The sequence below is a fragment of the Notamacropus eugenii genome, chromosome 1, assembly GCF_028372415.1.
Source record: "Notamacropus eugenii isolate mMacEug1 chromosome 1, mMacEug1.pri_v2, whole genome shotgun sequence".
NCBI classification, from domain to species: domain Eukaryota; kingdom Metazoa; phylum Chordata; class Mammalia; order Diprotodontia; family Macropodidae; genus Notamacropus; species Notamacropus eugenii.
Window position 1 is genome coordinate 327,456,834 of NC_092872.1, and position 25,575 is coordinate 327,482,408.

Consider the following 25,575-nt stretch of genomic DNA (forward strand, 5'->3'; position numbering starts at 1 on the left):
GCCTTTTAAACCTCTGCTAACCTCGGCGACGGTGGTAACCCTGCGTTCAACGCTCCGGAAGTACTCTTCGGAGCTTCCGGGTGTTGCATGTCGGCCGTGGAAGGTGCGGCGGCGTTAGTTAGCACCTAGCTAGAGAAAGTGAGCGCGCCGAGATGTCCCGGGGCTCCAGCGCCGGCTTTGATCGGCACATTACTATCTTCTCCCCAGAGGGTCGCCTGTACCAAGTAGGTGAGTGTCCCGGCCCCGCGGCCTCCCCGGCGGAACTGCCCTGTCATGATGTGGCCCGGAGCCGGGGGCCAGCCGTGCAGCCGGAGGCGCGCCCAGGCCCGGGCAGGCCCGAGGACTCTGCCCCGGGACGGGGATGTTGGCCTCGGCGTCTTTTCTTGCTTCCCGATTTGAGAGGTGGGCCCGGAAGGGGAACAGGCCAGGCTATCGACCCCCTTAGGACCGTAGTCTTTAGGGAGTGCGGCCTTGGATCCCCGAACTCGGGTGCGGGCGGTCAAGAAGGAAGACGGCGAATCTCGGCTGTGCCCCGTAATACTCTCGTAATCTCCGGCAGATCATTCCACCTGGCCGAACCTCGGTTATTTACTGTAAAATGAAGCGGTTGGGCTCGATGACTTGTAAAGCCTCGTGCTGACCGGGTGCAAGGAGAGGTTCGAGTGCCTGTCGGGCCATGAACTACCTGTGTGACCTGAGGTGGTTCCCCGAAGTGCTCCCGTGAGAGCTGTAGCAGGCTGTTATTATTGTAACTGCTCCCCATACCCCTTCATTTACGTCCTTAAAAATGCGCGTTTTACCCTCCTCGCCGGAAGTGTTCTCTCCAGTACCACTGTCTCGGATATTTCACACACCCCGTTTTACATTAGACATTTTTGTATGCTAATTACCTCCCTTAATAGAGTTTACCTTCTTTGATAACAATCCTCTTGGCTCCCAGCATTTTATTGAACATAGGTGCTTGGTAAATGATTCTTGAATTCAAGTTGAATTATTTCTTTCAAAGATCTAATCCTTTCCTTTCCTCTCTTCAACTGTCTCCTGCTTTTGCAGCTTTTCTTTTACTGTCCCATAAGTATCCTGCACTCCTATTCTAAACACACACACCCTATGCCCCCTCAGTATACGCTTGGTGGGATGTGAATTGAATATCACCAGAATAATAGCTGTAAAAGTTTTTCCCACAACAATTCTCTAAAGATCAGCGGGTTCGGTATTCTCATTTTACAAATGAGTCTCAAGCTGAGTAACTAACTTCCTTTGTTAAATGGCTAGTCTTTCTTTGATGGAGTTAGATTTGAGCTGACTTGTGACTCTTTAAGTCCAGTGCTCAGTTAGCTGTGCACCGGGACTTTCCTGTTAAAACACAAACAACAAGAGTGTTGTCTGTGTTACTGTTTGAAACAAGTCCAATGGTTGTATTTTAATTTTCCAATCTTCCATTAACTTAGAATTTTTCCAGTTGAGATAGCAGATGTAGACCTATCTATTTTCTGAAATACCATTTTGGTAAAAAAGAAACCAACCCTATTCATCGAGTATTAATTACATTTTCATGGGTCCCCTAGAAGTTTGCATTATTGTTATAAAGTAAGCTCTTGATCTGATCCAGGAAAATATGATAGTTTCAGTTTTAGACCAGGGTAATTTAGAAACTCCCAGATTTAGAGCTGAAAGGGCCTCAATAGAATAGATCTAGTCCAAGGGTTAAGCTTTTTTGTATCATGGACCCCTTTGGCAATCTGGGCCCTTCTCAGAATAATTTTTTTAAATGCATAAAGTGAAATACATGAGATTACAAAGGAAACAAATTATATTGAAATATAGTTATCAGAATTAAAAACAAAACCAGGGGCGTGGACCTCCAAGGTAAGAACTTCTTATCTAGTCTAACCCTTTAATTTTACAGATGGGGTAATTGAGTATGTCCTGGCTTACATAGCTATCAACTGGTAGCATCAGGACATGGTCCTAGGTATCACGACTATTGGTACACTGCCTTTTTCACTCTACTAAAGTGACTCCAGAGCAAATTTGTTGCCTTCTACTGTACTTAGGATGAATTGACCTATTAAGCTCTCTTCATTTCTAAATTTGAGGAGTAAAGTAACCTACATTTGAGGTGAGAAAAAAATCACTATCAGTTACATTTTCATTACCTATTCTAATGTAACCATCTAATAAGCACTTATTAAGTGCCTATGAGTTAGGTTCAGAGAGCAAAAGTGTTTGATAAACAAAACACTTGAGAATTTGCATTTCACAGAACATAAGGGAGACAGTTGGTTGACTTCATTTCTGAGTTTGTACAGTTTTTCTGTCTTGTACTTGCTTTGAAGATTCAGTCCTAAAACTTGTGAAGTTTGTGCACAGGAAGAATTATATTCGACACAGTACTTTGCTTGTATATACAGTTTATTAAGACCCCACTTTGAAGCATAATCTAATGCTGTGCTTAGTACAGTTGGATTCGATTGAGATAGCTTAACTTAAACATTTATTAAGTTCTTATTACGTGGAGAACACTGGCCTAGATACTGTACTAGAGGAGAGAGATTAGGACAGTCTAATGGCCCTCAGGGCCTTCACATTCTAATATGGGGACACACACATTCACAAATAACTACAGGATGATAAGGATTTCATTGACTAGCTTGAACTGAAGGAATATATAGGTAGAAAAAATAGAAAGTTCCAGGACAAGGCAGATTTGTTCTGGATTATTTTATTGGCCTAATCCAGCCTTTCAGATTCACGGTAGATGTTACTAGAGAAAGAGAAAATGACAGTATGATCATCTTGGTCATCATATTCTGTCTCCCAGCTCTGTGCCTTTCTACTCCCTTTCTGCCTTACCTTTTGAAACCTATAGCTTCCTTCAAAATTCATCTTTTATGCCTAAATGCCTACATGATGCCTTTAATAATTTTCCCTCAGCTACTAGTGCCCTTACTCTCTCCTCCTCCCCCCAAAAATCCCACTACTTTGTATTTATTTTGTGTATGTTCTGTACATTTTTATTTATATGCATATTATCTTCCTTTACAGATTGCAAGTTCTTTGAAGTCAGGAACTGTTATGTCTCTTTTTTAATGTCCCCAGGACCTTGTGTAGTATCTGTCATGTAGTAGATGTTTAATAAATATTTATTATTTGTTTTTATTTTATTAAATGATGATACAGTTATAATGACATGATACATTATTGATACAAAATAAATTATATATGATATATTAAATTATCATGATACAGTCCTTGCCCTCAAGGAGTTTATAATCTTATTGTGGAGGAAGGGGTATGACTTAAATCTCTAAGTATGATACAGAGTAGATTGTCATAGGAACAAAGGAAACCAAAGTGCCATGAAGAATATAAGGAGGGTAAGAGTACTTTCACCTGAGAGAAGAGAAAAGTTTCTCAAAAGAAATGGAATATTGATTAACAAATGGTAACAGAGCGAAAACTATTACAAGCATGGGACAGTATGTGCAAAGGCATAGAGATGTAAAGGAGGTAGGTCAGAATTAGGTAGAATTAGGTTTAAGGAGATCTGAAAAGGTTACAAGAGGTGACCTTAGAGAGAACTGCTTCAGTAGATTGCAAGGGGTTGAAGAGTGAGTGATATATAAATGGAGACAAGTATATAGAAACTACTCTTTCTTCAATCTTTAAGTGAAGGATAGAAGAGAAGATGTTAGCTTTCATCTAATAAGCACTTATTAAGTGCCTATGTGTTAGGTTCAGGGAGCAAAAACAAAACTACTAATAGTCCCTGTCTTTAAGGAGCTTATGTTCTATTACGGGACACAACTACCCATATAAATGAAATGAGGATTTTGAGACTATGTAAAGGTGGTAGGTAGAGAGAATAGATATCATTTCCTACTCATCTCGAAGGAGGGGTGATTAAGATGATCCACAGATAAAGGACTCTTGAGGTTGTTTCAGGTAGTTTGGGGAGGCATTCCTTAGTGTAACAAACACCTGTCCTTTCCACCCCCACTTTAGTTTCTCTGGGGTTTTAAAAATTCCATAAAAGAATCATTTCCATATAGTTTCATAAATACACTGCAACTTTAGCTTACATTTCCCCCTCTTCCTCCAACTATAGCCTAGATATAACTTGTGTCATATTTTCCCACCCCTAGAGTTTGGAAATCAATCTGATTACGTGTTCACCTGGTTCATTGACAAGTTGAGAGGAATCCAAGCCAAGAGCTGCCTTAATCTCACCAGGGTCTCTGTTTTAGTAGTTGGCCGTGCTATTTTCATGCCCTCCTTAGGCAGATTTCTCTCATATCTCCAACTTCCTTTGGTGCCATTGCCTTTGATCTTCCTCACATCCCAAGAGAGAGGTAGGGAGCTTCTTACTAGGCAAGGTGACCTCCTACTTGGAGTTGCCTCTCATAACATGTCATGGCCTTATTTGGCCCTGTGTTAATAGTCTTATGGTTCCATCTCTTACCAGCCAGTGCAGCCTGTCCTTTTTAAAATCTCTGTTGGCATGGCAGTTGATGACGTTCCTTTCACTTTCAGTTCTTGTTATTTTTTGTCTCAGCCCTCTTTTTCAGTTGCCTGGATATGCAGGTTTTGGAGGAGTAATAACCCACTCAGACTGGAAGGAAAGAGATGTATAAGAATATTGAGAGGAATCTGAAGTTCACCTCAGATACCCTTGGTCTGGTAGGAGGCAGAGTCATCTAACAGTAAAGGGAATGGGAGTAGAATTGAAGGCTTGGGAAAGGAAGTTTGGGATTGCTGATGTGGGGTGTGTGATAGTCAATAAGAACAGAAGAAAAGCACCAAAGTGAGGACCAAGTTGAGGTTAGATGACATTTGTGATGGACCCAGTCTGGACAGTTGCCTGGGGCAATTTAGGAATAAGAATGGAGGAAGTATGGGTCTAAATCACCTGTAGTGGAGGGGTTGGAAGGACTCAAATAGAAAGGTTGAGGTGGGTGCCTGTGCAAAAAAAAATTAAAGGGCATTTTAAAGTGGCTGACAAAGACTATGAAAATAGGGAGGAAAATAAGACTCTCAGAGTTGATATATTGGGAAAACATGAGAAATAAAGTGGTACTTACTGGGACAAAGAACAGGTAGGAGAGGAATGAGAGGGGAAAAGACGAAAGATTGTGATCACAGTGGAAAATTTCAGAGTTAAAAATTTTTGAAGGTGCAGCAATTTTAAAATGATGTGAGGTTTAAGGTTGATCATCCCAGGTGGCTTAAAGGGAATAATAAGAATTGAGGAATTCTAGACATTTGTGAAGTTAACATATGAAGCGTGAGAGTAGAGGAATGAATAGGGTGGAGAGGAAGACTGAGCTAGGTGTTAAGAACATTGGAGAATTATGAGAGAATAACTAAAAGGCATAAGGTTTGGAAGAGGCTGTATAACATGAATGTGACATAAAATTGATTTGCTAATTTTAGTAAACCTTAAACATTTAATTACCAAGGATTTGATTTGCCTTCTTAGAATTTGGAAAAAGTTTTATGTTAATGACGTGGTTGACCAGCATCTCTTAAAAATCATCCATTTGAGTTAATTTTCTCCAAATAAATGTTTTTTGACAAGCAGAAGTGTTCAAAATCATTCCATTAACCTTAGAGCTGCCTGTTGGCATTGTAGTTGGTTCACTTGGGGCAGCTGGGTGGTGAAGTAGTTAGAGTTCTGAACCTGGAGTAAAGAAGGCTCATCTAACTGAGTTAAAATCCAGCCTCAGATATTGGTGAACTGTGTGACCCTGGACAAGTCACTTAACCTCATTTGCCCCAGTTCCTCATCAGTAAAATGAGCTAAGAGAAAGAAACAACAAACCACTCCTTATCTTTGCCAAGAAAACCCCAAATGGGGTCATGAAAAATCCGACATGACTGAAACAACTCAGCAACAACAGAATGCTAGGTACATGTTTGTTGACTAGTTTAAAACTGTGCAGAATACTGTACAAAGATTATTAAGAGATGGTGTCTGTTTACAAAGCACTTTTAAAAGTGGTGCACCAAATCTTTTCATTTTACTTGCTTTTCTTAGTTTTCTCAAAATGCATCTAGTTTCGTGTATCAGAGCAGATAAAGTCCAGTAGGAAACATAAGTGCTATTAAATCATTGTTTTTAGAATCTTAGTCATATAGAATGTTAGTAAAGGGTTACCAAGAGACCTAGTATAGCCCTCTCGTTCTCATTTACCACCATCAGAGCACTTCACACTTCAATGGAAAGCCATTAACTAAGACCTATAGAAAGGAGCTTTACAACTGCTCACAGAATCACTAATATAGGGAGTATCCTGATTGAGCATGTTTATGAATAAATGGATAAATTCAGGAAGAATAGAGGTAAGGATCTTAGACATATTCAAATCAGTAGGAAAAAGTTCCATTTTTCTGCCCTATATATAAAGAAAAGGTAAGTAGGGGTTAGACTAAATGTCCTGCCTGTTGGTGCCTCAGTTCCTTCAGCTGTACATTTCTGATCCAGGGACTTCTGAGGTCTCTTCTGTGAGATTCCATTATATTCTTATTAACTCTATGCTTTTTGCTAAATTTGACTATTAGGATAGAAGATAGAAGTGGTTGTAATTATGGTGGAGAGAAAAAGGAGAATCATCGTTCTCTGTGTTTTTTGCAGTTTAGCTATATGGCTGGACACCCAGTGTGTCCTGGTGACAGGCATTTTATATATTTAAACCACAGCAAACCTTTATTTTTCAAACCTTTATTAAGGGCCTGCTATGGGCAAAGTGCAATGTTAGACATGAGGGATAGATAGAAAAGATAACACATGCACAAAGAGAAAGCAGTAAATGCAGGAGAAGTACAAAGTGCTGTGATGGTTTGGTGGAGAGAGAAAAACACTTCCGGGTGAAGTGGCAGTGAAGACTTTACAGAGGAAGTGATCATTTGGGCTAGATCTTGAATGGCTAGTCTCAACAGGTGGAGGGAGTATCCCAGGCCTAGGCCATGAGCAATGGGACAAGGACAAGGGAATTAAGAAATATGTATAACTGTTCAAAGGGGAATAGTGTGAGATAAAACTGAAAAGGATGGTTGAGCAGTGGGAAATTTTTGTAGGTCTTTTACTGTTAGAGTAAGGGGTTCACATTTATACGTTAGTAAGATTATTCTGCTTTTACAATCTGGTTTTTAGAAGGAAACACAATGATGGAGTTGAGATGAATAGGAGAGCAGTGTGAGCGCAACAGACATAGAGCTGACAGTACTGAACAACTCCCTAATTCAGTTAAATTATATAGCCCTTTAAGGTTTCAAAATACTTTCCTCCCAATAGCCTTGTGGTAGTCCCAGATTTTTAATCCTAGCTAGAAGGCATCTTCAAGATCATCTAGCCCAGTTACCTCATTTTACAGATGGGGAAACTGGTCCACAGAGGTCATAGTTGTTTCTCTAAAGTAATTAGTGGTAGAATTGGGATTAGGATATAGATCTGCAGACTCCTGGTCATGTGTTCTTTCCATATATTCCTGTTTTAAGATAAGGCAGCTGAAGGTTAAAAGTTTAGGCAACTTTGCAAAGGTTAGACAGTCATGAAGTGTCAGAGCCTGGGTCTGACTCAAAAGTCCAGGGTTTTTGCTTGTATGTTAACAGATGAGAAATTTAAGAGAAAAAGCAGATTTCCAGAAGATTGTACACAGTAGCAGCAACATTGTGCGGTGATCAGCTGTGATTGACTTAGTTAGCAATAGAATGATCCAAGAGAATTCCAAAAGACTGATGGTGAAAAAGAACTAGAGAGTCTGAATGCAGATCGAAGCATACTATTTTCACTTTATTTTTGGTTTTTTGGTGTCTTTTCCCATTTGTTCTGTTTCTTTCACAACACAGCTAATGTGGAAATGTGTTTACATGATTGCACATGTATAACCTATATCACATTGCTTGCTGTCTTGGTGGGGGAAGAAAGAACAAATTTGAAATTCAAAATCTTATAAAAATTGAATGTTGAAAAACTATCTACATGTAAATGGAAAAAATAAAATAATACTAAAACTAAAAAGAGAAAAGAACAGGTGTAGAGGTTAGGAAAATAATTATAGTTTGTGGCATCAACTTTAAAGTGCTAGTGGCCATGAGCTAAAGATGTTCATAAAATAATTGGAAATTTAGATCTGGAACCTGAGAGTGATCAGAGAACAGATTTGAGGAAGAGTTAAGAAACAGTACAACACAAACTGATCCCAAGGTACTTAAATGGGAAAAATATTTTATTTTTATATATAATACATGTTTTAGTTAACTTTCAAAGTTTCTGTTTTAAAGTAATCTGCCTAATCTTTTCCCTTTTCCTTGGATGATTTTTGTTGTTTTATTATTAACTTCCTTATTGTGAGAGTTGTAGTACAAATAGTGCCTAACTTGGAGTCAGGAGATATTGGTTCAAAACTTGACTCTATTTATATTTATGATTTCTTATTAGATTAACTAGTTATATGACCACCAAGTTAACTTGCCCTTCTAATTGGTGCTTCACCCCCACCCCCTTTCCTCAAGTCTCTCTCCACTTTATTTTCCGCATAGCTACCAAAATGCTTCTCTTAAAGCCTAGGTTCCTCCACCTCCAGGATCAAGTATAAAGTCTTATATTTAGCATGTAAAAACTCTTTACTTTCTTCCTACTTTTCCAGTCTTATCACACTTTACTCCCCTTCCATGCATTCTGCAGTCCAGTTTACTACTTCTCACACAGGATGCTCCATCTCCCTTCTCACATGCTGGCTATCCCTCACACCTGAAATGTCTCATTCCTTCCTCTTGACAACCTTGGTTTCTATCAAGACTCAGCTCAAATGCCACTTGAACCTTAGCCTTTAAAGTTGCCTTCTATTTTATGTGCACCTTACTTATACTTATTTATTTACATGTTGCTTGCCTTATTAGTATATAAGCTCCTTGAGGGCAGGACTGTTTTTGGTGTCTCTTTGTATTCTCAGTGCTTAGCACAGAGCCAGCACAGAGTAAGCATTTAATTAATCCTTATTGATTTATCATGTAAGGTCTTAATGTTTCACTTGATTTTTGCATGCTTGCTTACATTCATTTGAGGATGTTGGGGTTGGATTTTTTTAAAACAAAAACTTATTGTTTTGTTAACGCTTTTTGTTTTTATATCACTCTCATTTCTGGGCAAAAATCTCCTCCACCCTACCTCCCACCTCCAGAATTGAACTTTTCTTTGTACCAGAAAAACAGAACAACCTGTACAGTGACAGAATATGACAATGGATGCAGCATTCTTCCCAACAGATCTTAACACATTTTGATTCACCCTATTTGTCATTTCTCACTGTACCATAATACTTCATGTCATCTATGTACCTATTTGATCAGCTATTCCTCAACTAATAGATACCTATTTTGTTTCCAGGTTTTTTTCCCCAACAAATTTTTGTTAAATAACTATTTGCCAAGGCACTGTCATGTGCATTGGGGCTTATGAATATGAATAAAACAGGTTACAACTTAATTTGGACACATAAGTAACTGTAGTACAGATTAGAACACAAGTCAGTAGGAGAAGAATGAGATAGGTGGAGTGAAGAAATAATTTAGGCATGAGGGAAGCTTTCATGGGAAAGGATTAATACATTAACTATGCCTTGAAGGATTTTAGCAGATAATAGAGACTTGAGATTAGGGGAAGATGGGTATTCCAGAGTCAAAATCAGCAAAGACACAGAAGTTGCGCTGGATCTGGGACAAATTTGGAAAACAGTGGATAGTCTTGGCATGAGCCTTGAATGTCAGACTAATGAGTTTAGTGATATATTGAGTACTCAGTGCAGTGTCCAGTCATCTCCTCTCCAAATGATGTTTCTAGCTGAGCCTGGGAAGATTCTCTTTCCAGACCCATTTTTGAACTGTTTGTTCTGAAAAGTGACGTAAGTGTATTTGAGAGGTAGAGTTGGGGCAAGAAACAGGGAGAGTTTTTTCTTTTTGCCTTGAAAAAGATGTTGCCATGACAGAACAAGAAAATGATAAATGCTGGAGAGGATGTGGGAGAGTTGGAACACTAATTCATTGTTGGTGGAGCTGTGAGCGCATCCAACCATTTTGGAGAGCAATTTGGAACTATGCCCAAAGGGCTACAAAAATGTGCATACCCTTTGACCCAGCAATATCGCTACTAGGACTATATCCCCAAGAGATCATAAAAATGGGAAAGGGTCCCACATGTACAAAAATATTTATAGCAGCACTCTATGTAGTTGCCAAAAACTGGAAGTCAAGGGGATGTCCATCAATTGGGGAATGGCTGAATAAATTATGGTATATGAATGTAATGGAGTACTATTGTGCCATAAGAAATGATGAACAAGAAGACTTCAGAGAGGCCTGGAAGGACTTATATGACCTGATGCTGAGTGAAAGGAGCAGAACCAGGAGAACTTTATGCACAGCAACAACCACAGTGTGTGAGAGTTTTTTCTGGTAGACTTAGATTTTTGTAATAACACAAGAACTTCTGAAAAAAAAAAAAATCCCAATCGTGGACCTCAAGGCAAAATGCCTTCCACACTCAGAGAGAGAAATATGGAAGTCACTCACATAATGTAGCAGATCATGTTTGTGTATGTGTATCTGTTTGTGTATCATGTTCTGATTTGTTATACGGATTCTTTCATTTATCTTAGTCTGACTACATAGCATGACTATAGTGAAAATATACTCAGTAGGAAAGTATATGTAGAATCTATACAGAATTGTATGCAGTCGTGGGGAGGGAGGGAGGTACTGGGGGGTGGGTGGGGAGGGATAAAATCGCAATTGTATGGCAGTGATTGTTAAACATAAAAAAAAAAAAGAGACTCTCCAAAAAAAAAAAAAAAAAGAAAAGAAAAAGATGTTGCCTTGTAAATGAACTGAGATGAATTTTCTGATCATTTTTATGTTTTTTAGAATATGCTTTTAAAGCTATTAACCAGGGTGGCCTCACATCAGTAGCTGTCCGAGGGAAAGACTGTGCAGTAATTGTTACGCAGAAGAAAGTACCGGTAAGAATAATCATTGAGTTACTTGGGTATATTAGCATGCAAGTATTCACTGTGATGTATCTCCATATGTATGACCATGTTTAGTTAACAAAATGCCTACTTTAGCACTACTTTCCTATAAAGTTCTAATGATTTTAAAAAATTTTAGTGAGTCTGATCTTTTGAATGTGAGTATTCCTTCTGGCCCGTCCCCATTAATGCAGATTTCAACCTTTCCCATCTGTCCATCCTTGTTTGACTCTTGGTCATATAATCCTGGTTTACTTTAAAGCTCTCTCCCAGTATACTGGAGAATCTTTCTCAAGTTCTCTTAAAATTTTAGTAATACCAAATGGAACATATAAGACTATATCTTATTCCTGTTATATGATCAGTCCATTTTTTTCCTTTCTCATAATGTTTCTCTGGTGGCATCCATTATAATCCTCCAGTGCAATTCCATGTTTGTAATGAGTTGCATGTTGTTATATCTGTTATTTTATTTTCTTTTGTATTTTGGGTGGTCCTTGACTTTTATTCCCAGACTAAAATTCTTCTATGAGTCATACACAGTCATACACCATCATTAGAAAAATAATGTTAAAAAGGTAGACCTTTGTTTCAGAGGGTCAGTAAAATAACTTTGCAATTTTCCAAAGGTAATCCAGCTTGTTCCCCACCTCCTGTTAAGTTCTGGACCCCTGTTATTATTTACACATACACACCCACACCCACACTCACACTCACACTTTGTCTTTTGTTCTCTCTCTCTCTGGATCTGGAGGTTGTTCATCTAACTGCATTTCGTGATCTGGACAGTATTCTTCCTTCCCTTAGTTTTTGGGTAAAGTTTACAAGTTCTTTACACATTGTTTTATTTCAACCTTACAACTTTGATACAATAGAGGTAATGTTAAACCAGTGTTTTACAGATGTGGTAACAGGTAACAAAGGTAAAGTGACTTGCTCAAGGTCACAGAACTAGTAAGTGTCAGAGGTAGAATTTACACTCACTTTTTCCTGATTCCCAGTGCAGCTAATTCTACACTGAGTGACTATTCCATGTCTAGCACCATGCTAGATATTATTTACCAAAGAACTATGATAGTCCCTGCTTTCAGGGAGTTTAGAAACTATGCAAGGAAACAGCGTCTGTGAAAACTTTAAACTTTCTAGTTATTTAGGTTTGATGAGACTGCCCTGTTTTGGAATCTGGGAGTGTTTGGCTTTACATTTTGTTAATAAAAATATGTCCATTCTCAGTTTATCAGCAGGGCTAGAGAATAAATTTTATAATATCAAAGTATATCTAATACTTGGATTTTGAACACAATAATATAATAAAAACAGAAATAGTTAGCATTTATTAAAGTTTTAAGATTTCGTGGAGGGGGGGGGAGTACGAACCCCTCCTTACTCAAATTGACTGCTCAGAAGCGTCTCAAGGTAAAAACAGAAAATCTCCTTTATTCGGTTCTCTTGAGAAACCCATCGGTCCCTTCACCAGTAAAGCTGGAGTGGGGAGGCACCTTACAGAAGCAGAGTGGCAATTTATATAGACCCTGACTCAGAAATCCCTCTCCCACAGCTGACCATTATTCTCATTGGCTGAGAAGCATGGTCTTATATTCTAGGTGCGAAATCTAACCAATCCTTTTGAAACCCTGGTTCAAATTCCACCCCCTCCCCCCTGGACATTACAAAGCCTGGGGGAAAATACCCGTTGTTATATGCAAACTAAGCATTGAAAACATAGCAAATGAAGCATTGATGACTCATGCAAATTGGGCATTGAGAATTTATGCAAATCAAGTGGACCTGTGTGAGGACTGCAGACTGCGTGTGCATATGCACATTAGGTATTGAGGAGTTAGTGAGTCATATCCAATCATTGATCCTAAAGCAATACATAGCCTTATATGGAAATCACCTGACTCTGGAGGAATGGAAACCTGGGCCTAAGGCCTCTTCCACTCCAGGGAGAAGACTCCATATTCCTGAGAAGTCTTCACTAAATCTGTTCCCATTCAGTTTGTAAAATGTTTTTCAGATATCTCCTATTATTCTAACAACAACTCTAGAAGGTAGATGCCATTGTTATCCACATTTTACAGAAGAAGAAATTGAGTCTGAGAGGGGTTAAGTGACTTGCCCAGGGGTCTAGCCCCGAGGCTAAATATGAACTTGGGTCCTGCTTACTCTAGGTTCTATTCCATTGTTCCACCCAGCTGCCCCATCTTCTAAGTGCCAATAGTAAAAAGTAAAGTAAATAATGAACGATTTTGTCATTAATTTAAAGTTTTTGTTCTATTAATCTGTAATTTATCTTTATGTACAGAAAGGACTGATTTATCTATAAAGGTACTAATGAAGCAAGTCATTGTCAACTTAAAATTTATTCTAAACCTTCTAACTGGTTTGATATATGCATTTTTTCATGACCATAGTTAATTGAGGATATATTTAAGCTGCGTACAAAACAATACTAGAGACATTAAGTATGCAAAGAATTTAACATGCTGAAGGAATTTATAATTTAGTATATACTGAAGGTCTGCTTTGTCTTTTACAGTTTCCTTTAAAGCTTTTATTTTATTTGTTTGTTTGTTTATTTATTTATTCATTTTGCCTTAGGACAAATTATTGGATTCAAGCACAGTGACTCACTTATTCAGAATAACTGAAAACATTGGATGTGTGATGACAGGAATGACAGGTAAGGTAATTTGTTCAACTTAGATAAAATCTTAAACTATTTTCTTTATTTTGAATTTAAAAAAAAAAACACCTTGCTGGACAAATAGCAGTGGGTCCTGACAATGTAAGCAAACTTTAGGACTTTAACTATGCTCTACATTTTCTGTTGGCTGAAATAAAAGTCTATATGTTTATTACCTTAAGTGCTTATATTTAGCAGCTGGAGACACTTTTATGTGTACTTGGGAAATTCTAGACATGATCTGTATTTGAGATTTTCTGGAGTAAACTTAAGGTAGGGGCATCAGAAAAAAAGAGAAAATAACACTTTGTAAGTTAGTCCCAGAGATCAGACTTAGTCTGTGTAAGCTCAGAGAGGTGTTTTTGGTTTTGGTGGTGGTGGAGTTATGGAGGTGAAGAGGGCGGGGGTTGTGGATTGGGTAAACCTGAATCCATATAGTAATGAGACTTATTACAGCAAACATCAGGGATCCTACTGTAATAACTAACTTAAAAAGAATTTATTTTTCTGGAAACAAAGGGAGATCTATATTCTAAGTAGAGATTGCTTTGCATTATACTTAAAAGTATATTGTTCTAACTCGGAGAACCAAGATGGTGAAGTAATCAGTAAATCACTGTAACTCTGCCATATTCATCTCCAAACAACCATAAAATAGCACTTCAAAACAAATCCTAGAATAATAGAACCAGCAAAAACATTGGGTGAAATAGTCTTGGAAAATCGGTAAGAAAGATATTTCTCATTTCAGTAGAAGGGGAATGCAGTCAGGACAATAAGCATCCCAGCAAGCCCTACCTTAGCAAATGAGTAGGAGATCCTGAGCCCCAGTGTGGTGGAGCAGGCAAGCACCAATACCGGGTCACACTACTATTCACAGCCCCATGCCAGGAGCCTCATCATTGCCAGGGGAATGGTCAGACTCTTAACTCAGAGAAGAGCCAGGTGCTGCTTTAGCGTAGCCCCAGGCAAACAGGTAGCTGCCAGCAGCCAGACCACCATATACTTTAGTGTAACCCTGGGAAAATGCAGAAACACCCCCAACAGCTTCAGCACACACCTGACAACAGGGGTAGGATCCCAGCTTAGCACCAAATGAACTGTCAGAACCCACCTTGCCCCAGGCCTTCAGCAGTGCCAGCCTCCCTTAGCAACACCAAATGCGAGGCTCCCCTGTGGGGCCTCAGGGCAACATCAGTGCAGGACCAGGTAAACAGCCAAGACCTACAGCTCTTTGCACAAGAAGCCTGAGACAGTGCCCTTTCCCTCCTGGGAGCAGAGCTCAAATTTAAAAAAAAAGGAAAAAGGCCAAAGGAGATGAGCAAAAAACAACAAAAAGGAATCTGACCACAGAAAGTTATTATGGTGATAGGGAAAATCAAGACACAAACTCCAAAGAGGATAACACTGTCAAAATGCCTATGGGCAAAACCCCAAAGAAAATGGGAGTAGTCTCAAGCTCAGAAGAACTCATGGAAGAGCTCAAAAAGGAAAGATCATGTAAGAGAGAAGAAAGATTGGGGAAAGAAAGAAATGAGAATGATGCAAGAGAATTATGGGAGGGGAAGTCATCAGCTGGGGGGAAAAATAAAACTGCTTAAAAAGTAGAATTGGCCAATTGGAAAAGGTCTCCCTCAACCTCTGGCATTGGTCTGGTTCTGGCTACAATTTTTTTGCCTCCACCTCCAGGGTGATTTCTGCTCTTCCCAGGCCCAGGGCCATGCCTTTTGAGGTTTTTGTTCAAACTGCTGTGTTCCTGCATGAGTTCTATACTGTGAGTCTTGGCTGTAGGTGACAGCAGCTTCCCTACTCTGTGCTCCTGAACCCCTTCTTTGCAGCCTGGGGACAACTTGGGATATGTGAGCCTATAGAGAAGGACACAGGGCAGATGCTGACTTTGGAAGGAATGCCTGGTTGTGGCCTTGGTGTGGGGATACCACATATTCATGTCTAAAGTTGGATGATGAATATCTAGAGTATCTTGTTTTTTAAAATTTGGGTGTCATCTAGCTTTGAATATTATTCTTTTTTCCCCACTATGATCTTTTTTGTCTTGCTGTCAGCTGACAGCAGGTCTCAGGTACAAAGAGCTCGCTACGAGGCTGCAAATTGGAAATACAAGTATGGCTATGAGATTCCTGTGGATATGTTGTGTAAAAGGATTGCAGATATTTCTCAGGTCTACACACAGAATGCTGAAATGAGGCCCCTTGGCTGTTGTAAGTATATTAAGGAATTTTGAACTGTTCTTTTCCCTTGACACCAAAGAGTTTATTTGTTTTTATTTTTAGAAGACAAAAAAAATGGTGTTAAATGGCATACTTTATTGAAATATATGTAAGGTAGAAATCTTTTTAGATTTCTGGTATTTGGGACAGCATTTACAGTCATGCTTTATCATCTATTCTCAAGTCTATAGAGACTATAAGGTTTTATGCCATTTTAAAAAAATTTTTGGAAGGGAGAAGGCAAGGCATTTGGGGTTAAATGACTTGCCCAAGGACACACAGCTAGTAAATGTGTCCAGCATTTGAAACTGGATTTGAACTTAGGTCCTCCTGACACCAGGGCCAGTGCTCTATTCACTGCACCACCTAGCTGCCTATTTTATGCCATTTTATGGTGCTCTTTTGGGGCTCATGATTTAATGAGCCTATATATTACAAACTACACATAATTTTACTGTGGAATTATAATGAAATTATAGTGAATCTCGAGATTTTCTTTTTTTTTCATCTTTTTTTAAATTGATTTTTTTGTTTCAGTTTTCAACAATCACTTCATAAGTTTTAAATTTTCTCCCCCTCCCCAAGATGACATGCAAGCTTATATAGGTTCTACACGTATGTTCTTAGTAAACACATTTTCACATTAGTCATAGAAGAACTGAAACCAATGGGAGAAACCATGAGAAAAAACAAAACATAACACGAGAAAATATTCTGCTTCATTCTGTGTTCCAGTTCCATAGTTCTTTCTCTGGATGTGGATGGCATTTTACCTCAAGAGTCCTTTGGGAATGTTTTAGGTCCTTGCATTGCTGTGAAGGGCCAAGTCTATCAGAAACAGCTCTCGCACGCTGTGGCTGTTACTGTATATTGTGTCCTTTTCTACTGTCTTTTCATGGAATAAGTGACCCAACTTCTTAATAAAGTTATTCCCTTCTACCTGGGTAGAGTGTTGGACTTGGAGTCAGAGAAGACCTGAGTTTGAATCCTCCCTGTTTCCCAGCTATCTTGAGCAAGTCACTTTCAACCTCAGTTTTCCTCATCTGTAAAATGGGGTAAATAATAACATCTTCCAGGGTTATGAGGATCAGATGAGGTAACTGTAAAACAAGCCTTAAACCAATATATAAAGGCTTCTTGTAATAATTATAACAGTAACAATAATTTATATAACAGTTATTGATGCTATATAATATGTAATAATGACAGTAATTACTATCAGCATTATTGTTATTATCATCATTGTCACCCTCCTACCTCTTTCAGGACCTTTTTCCAGCAGTCATTCCCCTCAGGCATCTTTATGCTATCTTTCCACTGGCTCCTTCCCAGTTGAGCTTTGTGATGGTAAACTCTAGCCATTAGGTTAGAAAATGGGAGAGAACTTTCTCACCCTCCATCCCCAAAATATGAGGTGTTAGCTTAAGGAGACAGAAGAATCAAGTGAGGATTGATAGATGAAGGAGACATAAGTCTGTTTATAGATGACATAGAAAGAACCAGTGGATAAGGAGAGAATCATTGCTCATCCCCATTGATGAGCAAGACAAGAGATTTAAGGATCAAGGAGGAAGCTGTATGGGAGAAGTTCAAGAGGGCAGAGAAAGGTTGAGTTTGGCAAAGGAAAGGACCAACTCTTCTTCAGACTGAGACAAAGATGGAAGGAACAGGGAATAATGCAGAAGGGTTTGAGATATAAAATAGGGCCAAAGAGGGTGCTAATGATGATCTTCCATTTTCTTATTGAAGTATGGGGCCAGTTCTGTTGATGCAGAGTGGAAAGAAGGTGATATTGGAGTCTTGAGGATAGAGAAAATTTTGAACAGATACTGTGGGGAGTGCTAGTCTAGGAAGAAAAAAGATTGCTTTGCAGCAGTCAGAACCCAATTAAGATCAGGTCATTTAAATTTGTAGTGGACCCAGTCAGCACACTTGTTACGTCCTCCAGTTGTGTTTAACAACTCACCCAAGCAAATTGAAATTATGCAATGAAAAAAAATCACTAAATTGTTTTTGACCTAACTCACATACCTGAGTATACCCACAGAGACTGAAGGAAAGATCTTGTATATAATATGTCATCATTTTCATCATATTCTTTGCTGCTGTGGGAAAGAGCTGGAGCAGAAGTCGATACCTACCAATTAGAGAGTTGTCAGATACATTGGGGTGAAGAATTTATAGAAACAAAAGAAACCATAAGCCAATTTGAGGCAAGTCAGTAGAATCCAGGGAACCATATAGACAATGATTGCAGTGATACAAATGAAAAGAAACCTGAAACGAAGCCTAATAATTATAGTAACTATAATCACAACAAAACATCTTCAGTAAAAAAGATGGGACTACTGGGGCAATGAATGTTTCATACGTATACTATTAGATGAATGTTCTTATAATTGCTGCTTTAACTATAGCAATTATTTTTGCTTAACTTGTTAAAAGATGGGGTTCAGTGATGGAGGATTTATCTCAAAATCACTCACATAAAAACAAAAAGCAGCAATGCAGCTGTTTTTTCTAAAGGAATGCTGTGGCAAATACTTTTGTTTTTTGTTTTTTCAAGCGGAAAAATGACTTTATTAACCCTAATTTATTTGTTTTGTAGTTTTTTTCATTTTCATATATTGAGATTGTTGGTTGTGTGCTTTTATATTGATTGTTTAGTTTTTTAAGTAAAATACACCTGTCCAGGCAAAGTGAGATTAAAATTGGCCATTAATGGAATGTACCCCAGATTAGTTTCATGATATGACTTTATTAAAGATGCGAAATATGTGATGTAGATCTTTCCCTCTCTAGGCATGATATTGATTGGTGTTGATGAAGAACAAGGCCCTCAAGTATACAAATGCGATCCTGCAGGCTACTACTGTGGATTTAAGGCTACTGCAGCTGGAGTCAAACAAACTGAGTCAACCAGTTTTCTTGAAAAGAAAGTGAAGAAAAAATTTGACTGGACGTTTGAACAGACAGTAGAGGTAAGTATATAGAAACCCAAATTTTTTTTCCTTAAAATGTTTAAAAGATTTTAATTAACAAAAACTATAATTCACATTTTCAGACAGCTCTGTGTTTTGTAAGGCACAATAGTAGTATTAGGTAGGTAGTGAAAGGGTTATCCTCATTTTGTAGGTAAGGAAACTCTGGCTCTAAATATTCAGTGACTTGCCCACATAGTCACACAATAAGTAAGTATTTCACTTTGGAGTTGAACCTGGCTTCTCACTTCAAATCTAGTGTTCTTTTCTCCTCTCCATATTGCCTCTCTTGAATTTATTGCCTAACATGATTATAGTGTTTTTTATATTTCATCTCATAATTACAGTTGATAATGAGTATGGAAGCTTAATAACAAAATTGATCTTGTAAGACTTAGATATTTCTATTATTATCATACTTGAAGTTACATAAAGAAGGAGGATAATATCCCAAAAGGATTAAGGTGATGGAAGGAGCAGGTGAGATTGTTGAAATGTCTTTATTTGTATGTGTTGGTCACATTGAATGGTTCATAGTAGATGGTTTAAGGAGAAGGAAAAAAGATGATTTTCTAAGACAGCTCCAAAAGGCTCTTGATGGAAAGTACTGTCCTCATCCAGAGAAAGAACTATGGAGTGTAAGTGAAGATTGAAGCATACTATTTGCTCACCTTTTGTTGTTTTGTTTCTTCTTTCTCATGGTTCCTCCCATTAGTTCTCATTCTTCTTTACATCATGACTAATATGAAAATATGTTTAATGTGAATGTATAAATAGAGTTTATATCAGATTGCATGCCGTCTTAGGGAGGGGGGAAGTTTAAAACAAAATTTTAATGGAAGTGAATGTTGAAAACTAAAAATAAATTATATTTTTTAAAAAATGATCTTACTCTTACAGAGTAGTATAATGGAAGGTTTAATTTTTTCAGCTAACAGTTGCTTTCCTCTCACCTTCCTTCTCCAACCCCTCCTGTTAATTGGGGTGGGTTGGGAAAGCAAGACCATTATAACAAATGTGCATGTTCAAGTCAAACAAATTCCCACATTGGTTGTGTCCAAAAAAAAAAAATAAGCCTCATTTTGCACAGTGAATCTATGACCTTTCTGTCAAGAGGTAGGTATGATTATTCATCCATCCTTTGGAGTCAGGGTTGATCATTGCATTATTCAGTATAAGGTCCAGAATTCCCCTTGCTGGGGAACCCTGTGTCTTCCCCGTACCGTGGGCCAAGTTCAATACCAAAGGAAGAGGTCAGTAGGCTCCAGATTAATTCTAGGAGCTTAATCAATATGAATACTTATAAAGAAGGGCAGTCTGGGGCATCTGCCAAACAGTTCTGTGGATCCCCACAAAGACCCCCAAAAATCCCTGTGGTAATTACAGAAATCAGACAAAGGGAGGAGGAGCTATAGGGTGCTTCACTTCTGCTTAGTTAATGTTGGGTAAATGCCCAGGTACTCAAGACTGGGTCCTAGTCGTGTACTGGTCACAGTGTCTAAGTTATGATTCAGTATCTGAGTTAGATTTTTTTTAGCAGGTCACCATGTCTGGGCTTCTGCCTTTCACAGAGTTTAAGTTAATGGTTTTTTACTTCTTGCTATGCATTATGGCGTTTCCCCAATTGGAACCCCACAATTCATATTCTTAAGTCTTTCAAAGTTATCTCTCTCTACAGTGTTATCTTTAGACATTCTCCTGGTTCTGTTCATGTTACTCTATATCAGTTCATACTAGTCTTCCCAGGTTTCTCTGGAACCATCCCATTTATCATTTCTCATAGTACAATAATATTCCATTACATTTATGTGCCAGTTTATTTAGTGATTTCTCAACTGGTAGAGACTCAGTCTCTGGTTTGGGGCTACCATGAAAAGAGTCCTTTTCCTCTTTTTTGATCTCATTCGTCTTTAATCTCTCTACAACCTTTGATGCTGTCCATCACTCTCTTCTGGATACACTCTCCTTTTTGTGGTTTTTGACACCTGCTCTCCTATTTATATAACAATTCTCAGTCTTCTTCACTCTGTCTTCATCAAGATCACACTTGATAACCATGGTAATTATGTTATTATCTGGTTTTACAAAGTAATCCATTGGTAGTTTAGTGTGGCACTGAAAAAGTAAATTAATTTAGATAGTGTTATAATTTTTATTATATTAGCTCAGCCTAACCATGAGCAATTAATAGTTTTTTTAATTTATTAGTTTCTGTCTTTATTTCCATTAAAGATCACTTAACTTCTCTTCATCTATTAAATAAAGAGTTTATGTTAACACTAAATATTTTCTTCTAGTTCAGTATTCTTGATCTTATGACTGTTCATCTTGCTAGAGGAATTTGAAAGGCTGCTCTAAAATGATTTGATTGTCTAATATTTAATGACAAAAGTGTTTTTTTTAATAGACTCTTAAACCTAAAGGATCCCAGAAATTATTTAGTTCACTCCCCTTCCCTATACCTGAAATACTCCTTTTACACAGTCTTAGACAATCTAGTCTCCAACTGAAAGACCTCCAGTGATAGAAAATTTATTACTTTCTTCTTATGCAGTCATTTCTATTTTTGGAAAACTAATCATTAGGGAGATTTTTCCTATGTTAAGCCAAAATTTGTCTCATTGTAACTTTGCTTATTCTTTCTAGTTCTGCCCTTTGGAGCTAAGCAAACACTTCTTTGTTTCCATTATGCCTCCATATTAAATTTCAACAAGCATTTCTAATGTTTGTTTCATCTCTACCATGTGTAAATCGTCATACTAGGCATTGCAAGTACAACAGCAAAATATTCCTTTTCGTAGAATCCAAGGCTTCTGAGAGGTGAAAGTTAGGAGGGAATTCATTTCAGGTATGAGACTTGCCTATGTTAAAAAACAGAGATGGGGGAGATAGAGCATCTACTGTAGGGGATGGCGAGTAGGTCAGCATGACTGAAATAAATAGTATGCGAAGGGGAGTAATAAAATAAGTCTCTGGAAGCTAGATTTTAGAGATCTTTAAATTCCAGGGAACAGGAGTTTTTATTTTATCCTAGGAGGCAACTGAAAGTCTCTGCAGTGTTTCCATAAGGGAAAGTTGTGGTCACCTATAGGTTTATCATTTGTCTTTTAAATTCAGCGTACAGTACAATTTTGTAAGTTGCTTTTACATATCCAAATGTGTATCTGTGGCATGTGAAAGACAAAATGACTGAGGAAATAAAGGTTTGCTCTTCCAAGCATATCAGTTTATTAAGTAATGAATGCCAATTGCCAAACAAAGTGGGACCAGATATCCCCAGTGTAAGCCTGGACACCTAGGGGAGACAGACTTTTATACATTAAAGGCAATCAAATAAGACCAATTAACTAAAAGCAAATAATGTAGCATTAAGTAATATGATTTCTAATTGGAGGAAGGAGTAGGGATTTTCCAAATTGGGAGGGAGTGAGTGAACAGGTACAATTCCCTGACGTCAGAAAAAGAAGTCCTCCCCTGAAAGGGTCTTATGTTCAATCGAAGGAGCAAGGAAAGAATAACTGATTGATGATCAGTACAGGTCCAGTTTTCAGAAAAGACATGCTTTGCTTAAGATGTACAGTTGTGAGAAAACTTGCATCAGTCTTTGGATCTGAGTTTCTGGTCAGCATAACCTAGGTCCTTGGTTAAGGGTCTCTAAACAGCCGCAGGTAGGGGTGGTCTGGCTTCTCAGCCACACAGGGCTAGGTTCAAATAACACCACAAGGTTTTCTCCCAATTCCCATAGTTGAATAGTTTTCTCATGAGATAGAAGTTGTGCTACACCCATAATTGAATAGAAAGGGAATTGAGCTAGCTCCAGAATTAAATCACAAGATGAGGTCAGTATGGTTCACTCAGTTCCCACAATTAACCACTTGCTGTCTTAATTCACCCATGGCTGATTAAATTTATGCCTATATATAAGAAATGCTACATTTTATAATGATAATGTTGATTTCCCAAAGATACCAAAACGTGCTAGGGACTTTGAAGGAGAGTTACTTCTTCGCTACCCTTTTGAAATTTCCTTGTTATTTATTATCAGATCAAAATTGAAAGTTATCCTTACTGTGTCTATTTTTTTTTTTTAAAAGACTTATGTGAAAAGCCACTATGCCATGTGTGGTATTCATAAATTACAGAAGAAGTATTAAATATAAATATTGACCATGATGTTTTGGGGGGAAAATAGTACTCTCAGCTTAAGGGATTTTGGTAAGAGGAATCCCAAAACATTGTTTCTGGAAGATGATGGAAAAACCAGGAGTCAGAAGAACAGGATTTGTGTTTCTGCATCAATATTTGCTAGGTATGACTTGGGATGAGTTACTTAACCTCCCTAAGCCTTAATCTCCTTATAGGTAAAATAAGCATAATATATCAACTACTTCACAGGGTTGTTGGGAATGAAATGCTTTTTTGTGAATTGTAAAGTACTGTCTAAATGTGAACTGTGATTATTTTTAATTTTTATTCCCCATTTGGATATTTCTTTTTTCTTCAAGGATTTTAAAATGTTTAGTATTTTTCCTCTTTGTACAAATATGCTCTTAGTAGTTACACTTCTAATACTTAAAAGCAGTGCTTTGGCCATTATAGATTTCTCTCCCATTTCAGGAGGGTAGTATGTAGTTACTTACAAGATAGACATAAGCTTTAAAGCCGTATCAGAAATACAAACCAGGTCTGTGGAGATGAGTGTCTATTGGTCTCTTCCATGTGTAGCTTTAGTTAAGTATGTGAACTTGATTAGTATTTTTATACCACTGGAAATTTTTTGTTGTGTTAAACAGCTTGTTTTGAGTTGTTAGTAAGAACTTGACTCTGTCAGGAAAAGATTTTCTCATTAGAGACATTGTAATTTGAGTTTCACCTTGGATTAGGAAGACCTTTGAGATCTATATAAAATAATTAATCAGTGGTTAAAAAAAAACCAACACACCAAAGAACTTAGAAAGGAAGTATGGTGTAGTAAAAGGATCCCAGGCTTAATAGTAAGTAGAGTCATGACTCCATAGATTTGGTGAAGTATGGGAAAATGTTTTCCAACCTCCGCCCACCCCCCCCCACTCCTCCTCTTTCCCCTTTCTGCTTCTAATTCGGAGTTTAAGACTAGGGTCCAAATGCTAGTTGGTTTGTATTATCTTGTTGTTAAATAATTATTGAACAGTGTAACTACCAGATCTGTCTGAAATTGACAAAATAACCAGTAAAGAAAAAGGAGTGAGGCTGGGGTCCATCACTAACTGATCTTTGGCAAGTGCTTAATCTATGAGTTTGTTTCTTTACCTGTAAAATAAGGTTAATAAATGTTACCTTGCTTACCTCAAGATTGTTATAAGAATCAAATCAGATAAAAATGTAAAAATTGAGAACTACTAAAAGAATGTCTCCTCACATTTATGGTATTTTTCTTGCAGACAGCAATAACATGCCTGTCTACTGTTCTATCCATTGATTTCAAACCTTCAGAATTAGAAGTTGGGGTAGTTACAGTTGAAAACCCTAAATTCAGGTGAGTTATATTTTCAGACATGTTCATTTAATTAGAAGTGTATATGAATGGTTATTCTTTTCTCATGTTAGATGAAACTACAGTAGGAACAGCTTCTTGGTCAGTTATGACTCAGTTAATGCTCCACCAGAAAATTTCAGGAGCAAGATGCTTTGAGTTATATGTAACTGCCTTTCTTTCTTCAACATCTGAAAAAAATCTGCCAAACCTATTTGGTGACTTTTATTGGAAAAAAAATTGCTATTTATTTTTTCACTTTTGAATAGTTCTGTATGTAGCACATTTTAAAAAATCATTAAAATATTGAATTCAGAGACATAGCCAAAGGAAGATTTTGCCCTGAGATACTTAAATTAAAAGCATCAGTAATTATTTTCTGGAACCAAATTTAAGATGTTTTATTTTCCAGTGCTTATCTCAAAAAATACACTGCCTCAGTGTCTCCTTTTTTCCTAAGATATTTGAATATCCGTTTTGAGATTTTGCCAACTTCCTTAATTTCATTAAGAGCAGAATTCAGCTTTATTACAGGATACTTCACCACTTAGGGCACCTTGAGTGCATTAACCTACTAATACTTTCTGTGTACTCTGTGTTTAAGTGGTGAAGTAGCCATTTGAAAAAAATTCTTAATTCTCTTATCAGAAGTCCTTAAGCAAGAAAACACCACTTTTTTTCGCCCAGAAATTGCTACTGACGTTTTTACTTTTCATCTCAGTTTTTAGGGGCCTTAGACCCTCTGACTAGTTTGCCTTCTAATTTTTTTTGGTTACTTTAGATCTTGCCATAAAGTGCAATTGTGTCATATAGCTTTACTAAATTTTTTCATACTTCTTTTAGAAAAAGACTTTAGGAAAATGCATTAGATTAATTGATGGATATTTTTTTCCAATGCATAAGCATTTAATTCTTTCCCCTTTGCCTTCTAGGATTCTCACAGAATCGGAGATTGATACACACCTTGTAGCTCTAGCTGAGAGGGATTAACACTGTAATTAAGTCTCCCTGACTATGTGCTGAACAGGATATTTGGTAAAAACCAACGCATTCCTCAGTGGCTCTGGATTGAAAGGCGAACCATATGCCCAATGAAGTGGATTTGACTCTGTATAAATAAAACAGAGGTTTTAGAAAA

General features: G+C 37.7%; 1 protein-coding gene across 2 annotated transcripts; it reads left to right on the forward strand.

Annotated features, from left to right (window-relative positions):
• PSMA6 (proteasome 20S subunit alpha 6) lies at window positions 1-25,575 on the forward strand. 2 transcript variants are annotated; one of them, XM_072629729.1, is made up of 7 exons: window positions 1-228; window positions 10,924-11,018; window positions 13,632-13,713; window positions 15,780-15,935; window positions 18,747-18,925; window positions 24,346-24,440; window positions 25,370-25,575. In XM_072629729.1, exons 1-7 carry the CDS (start codon window positions 153-155, stop codon window positions 25,425-25,427), a joined length of 741 nt encoding a protein of 246 aa, XP_072485830.1. In that variant the 5' UTR covers window positions 1-152; the 3' UTR covers window positions 25,428-25,575. The 2 variants fall into 2 exon arrangements, with proteins under 2 accessions (XP_072485830.1, XP_072485831.1); XM_072629730.1 differs by lacking the exon at window positions 1-228 and adding an exon at window positions 6,192-6,345.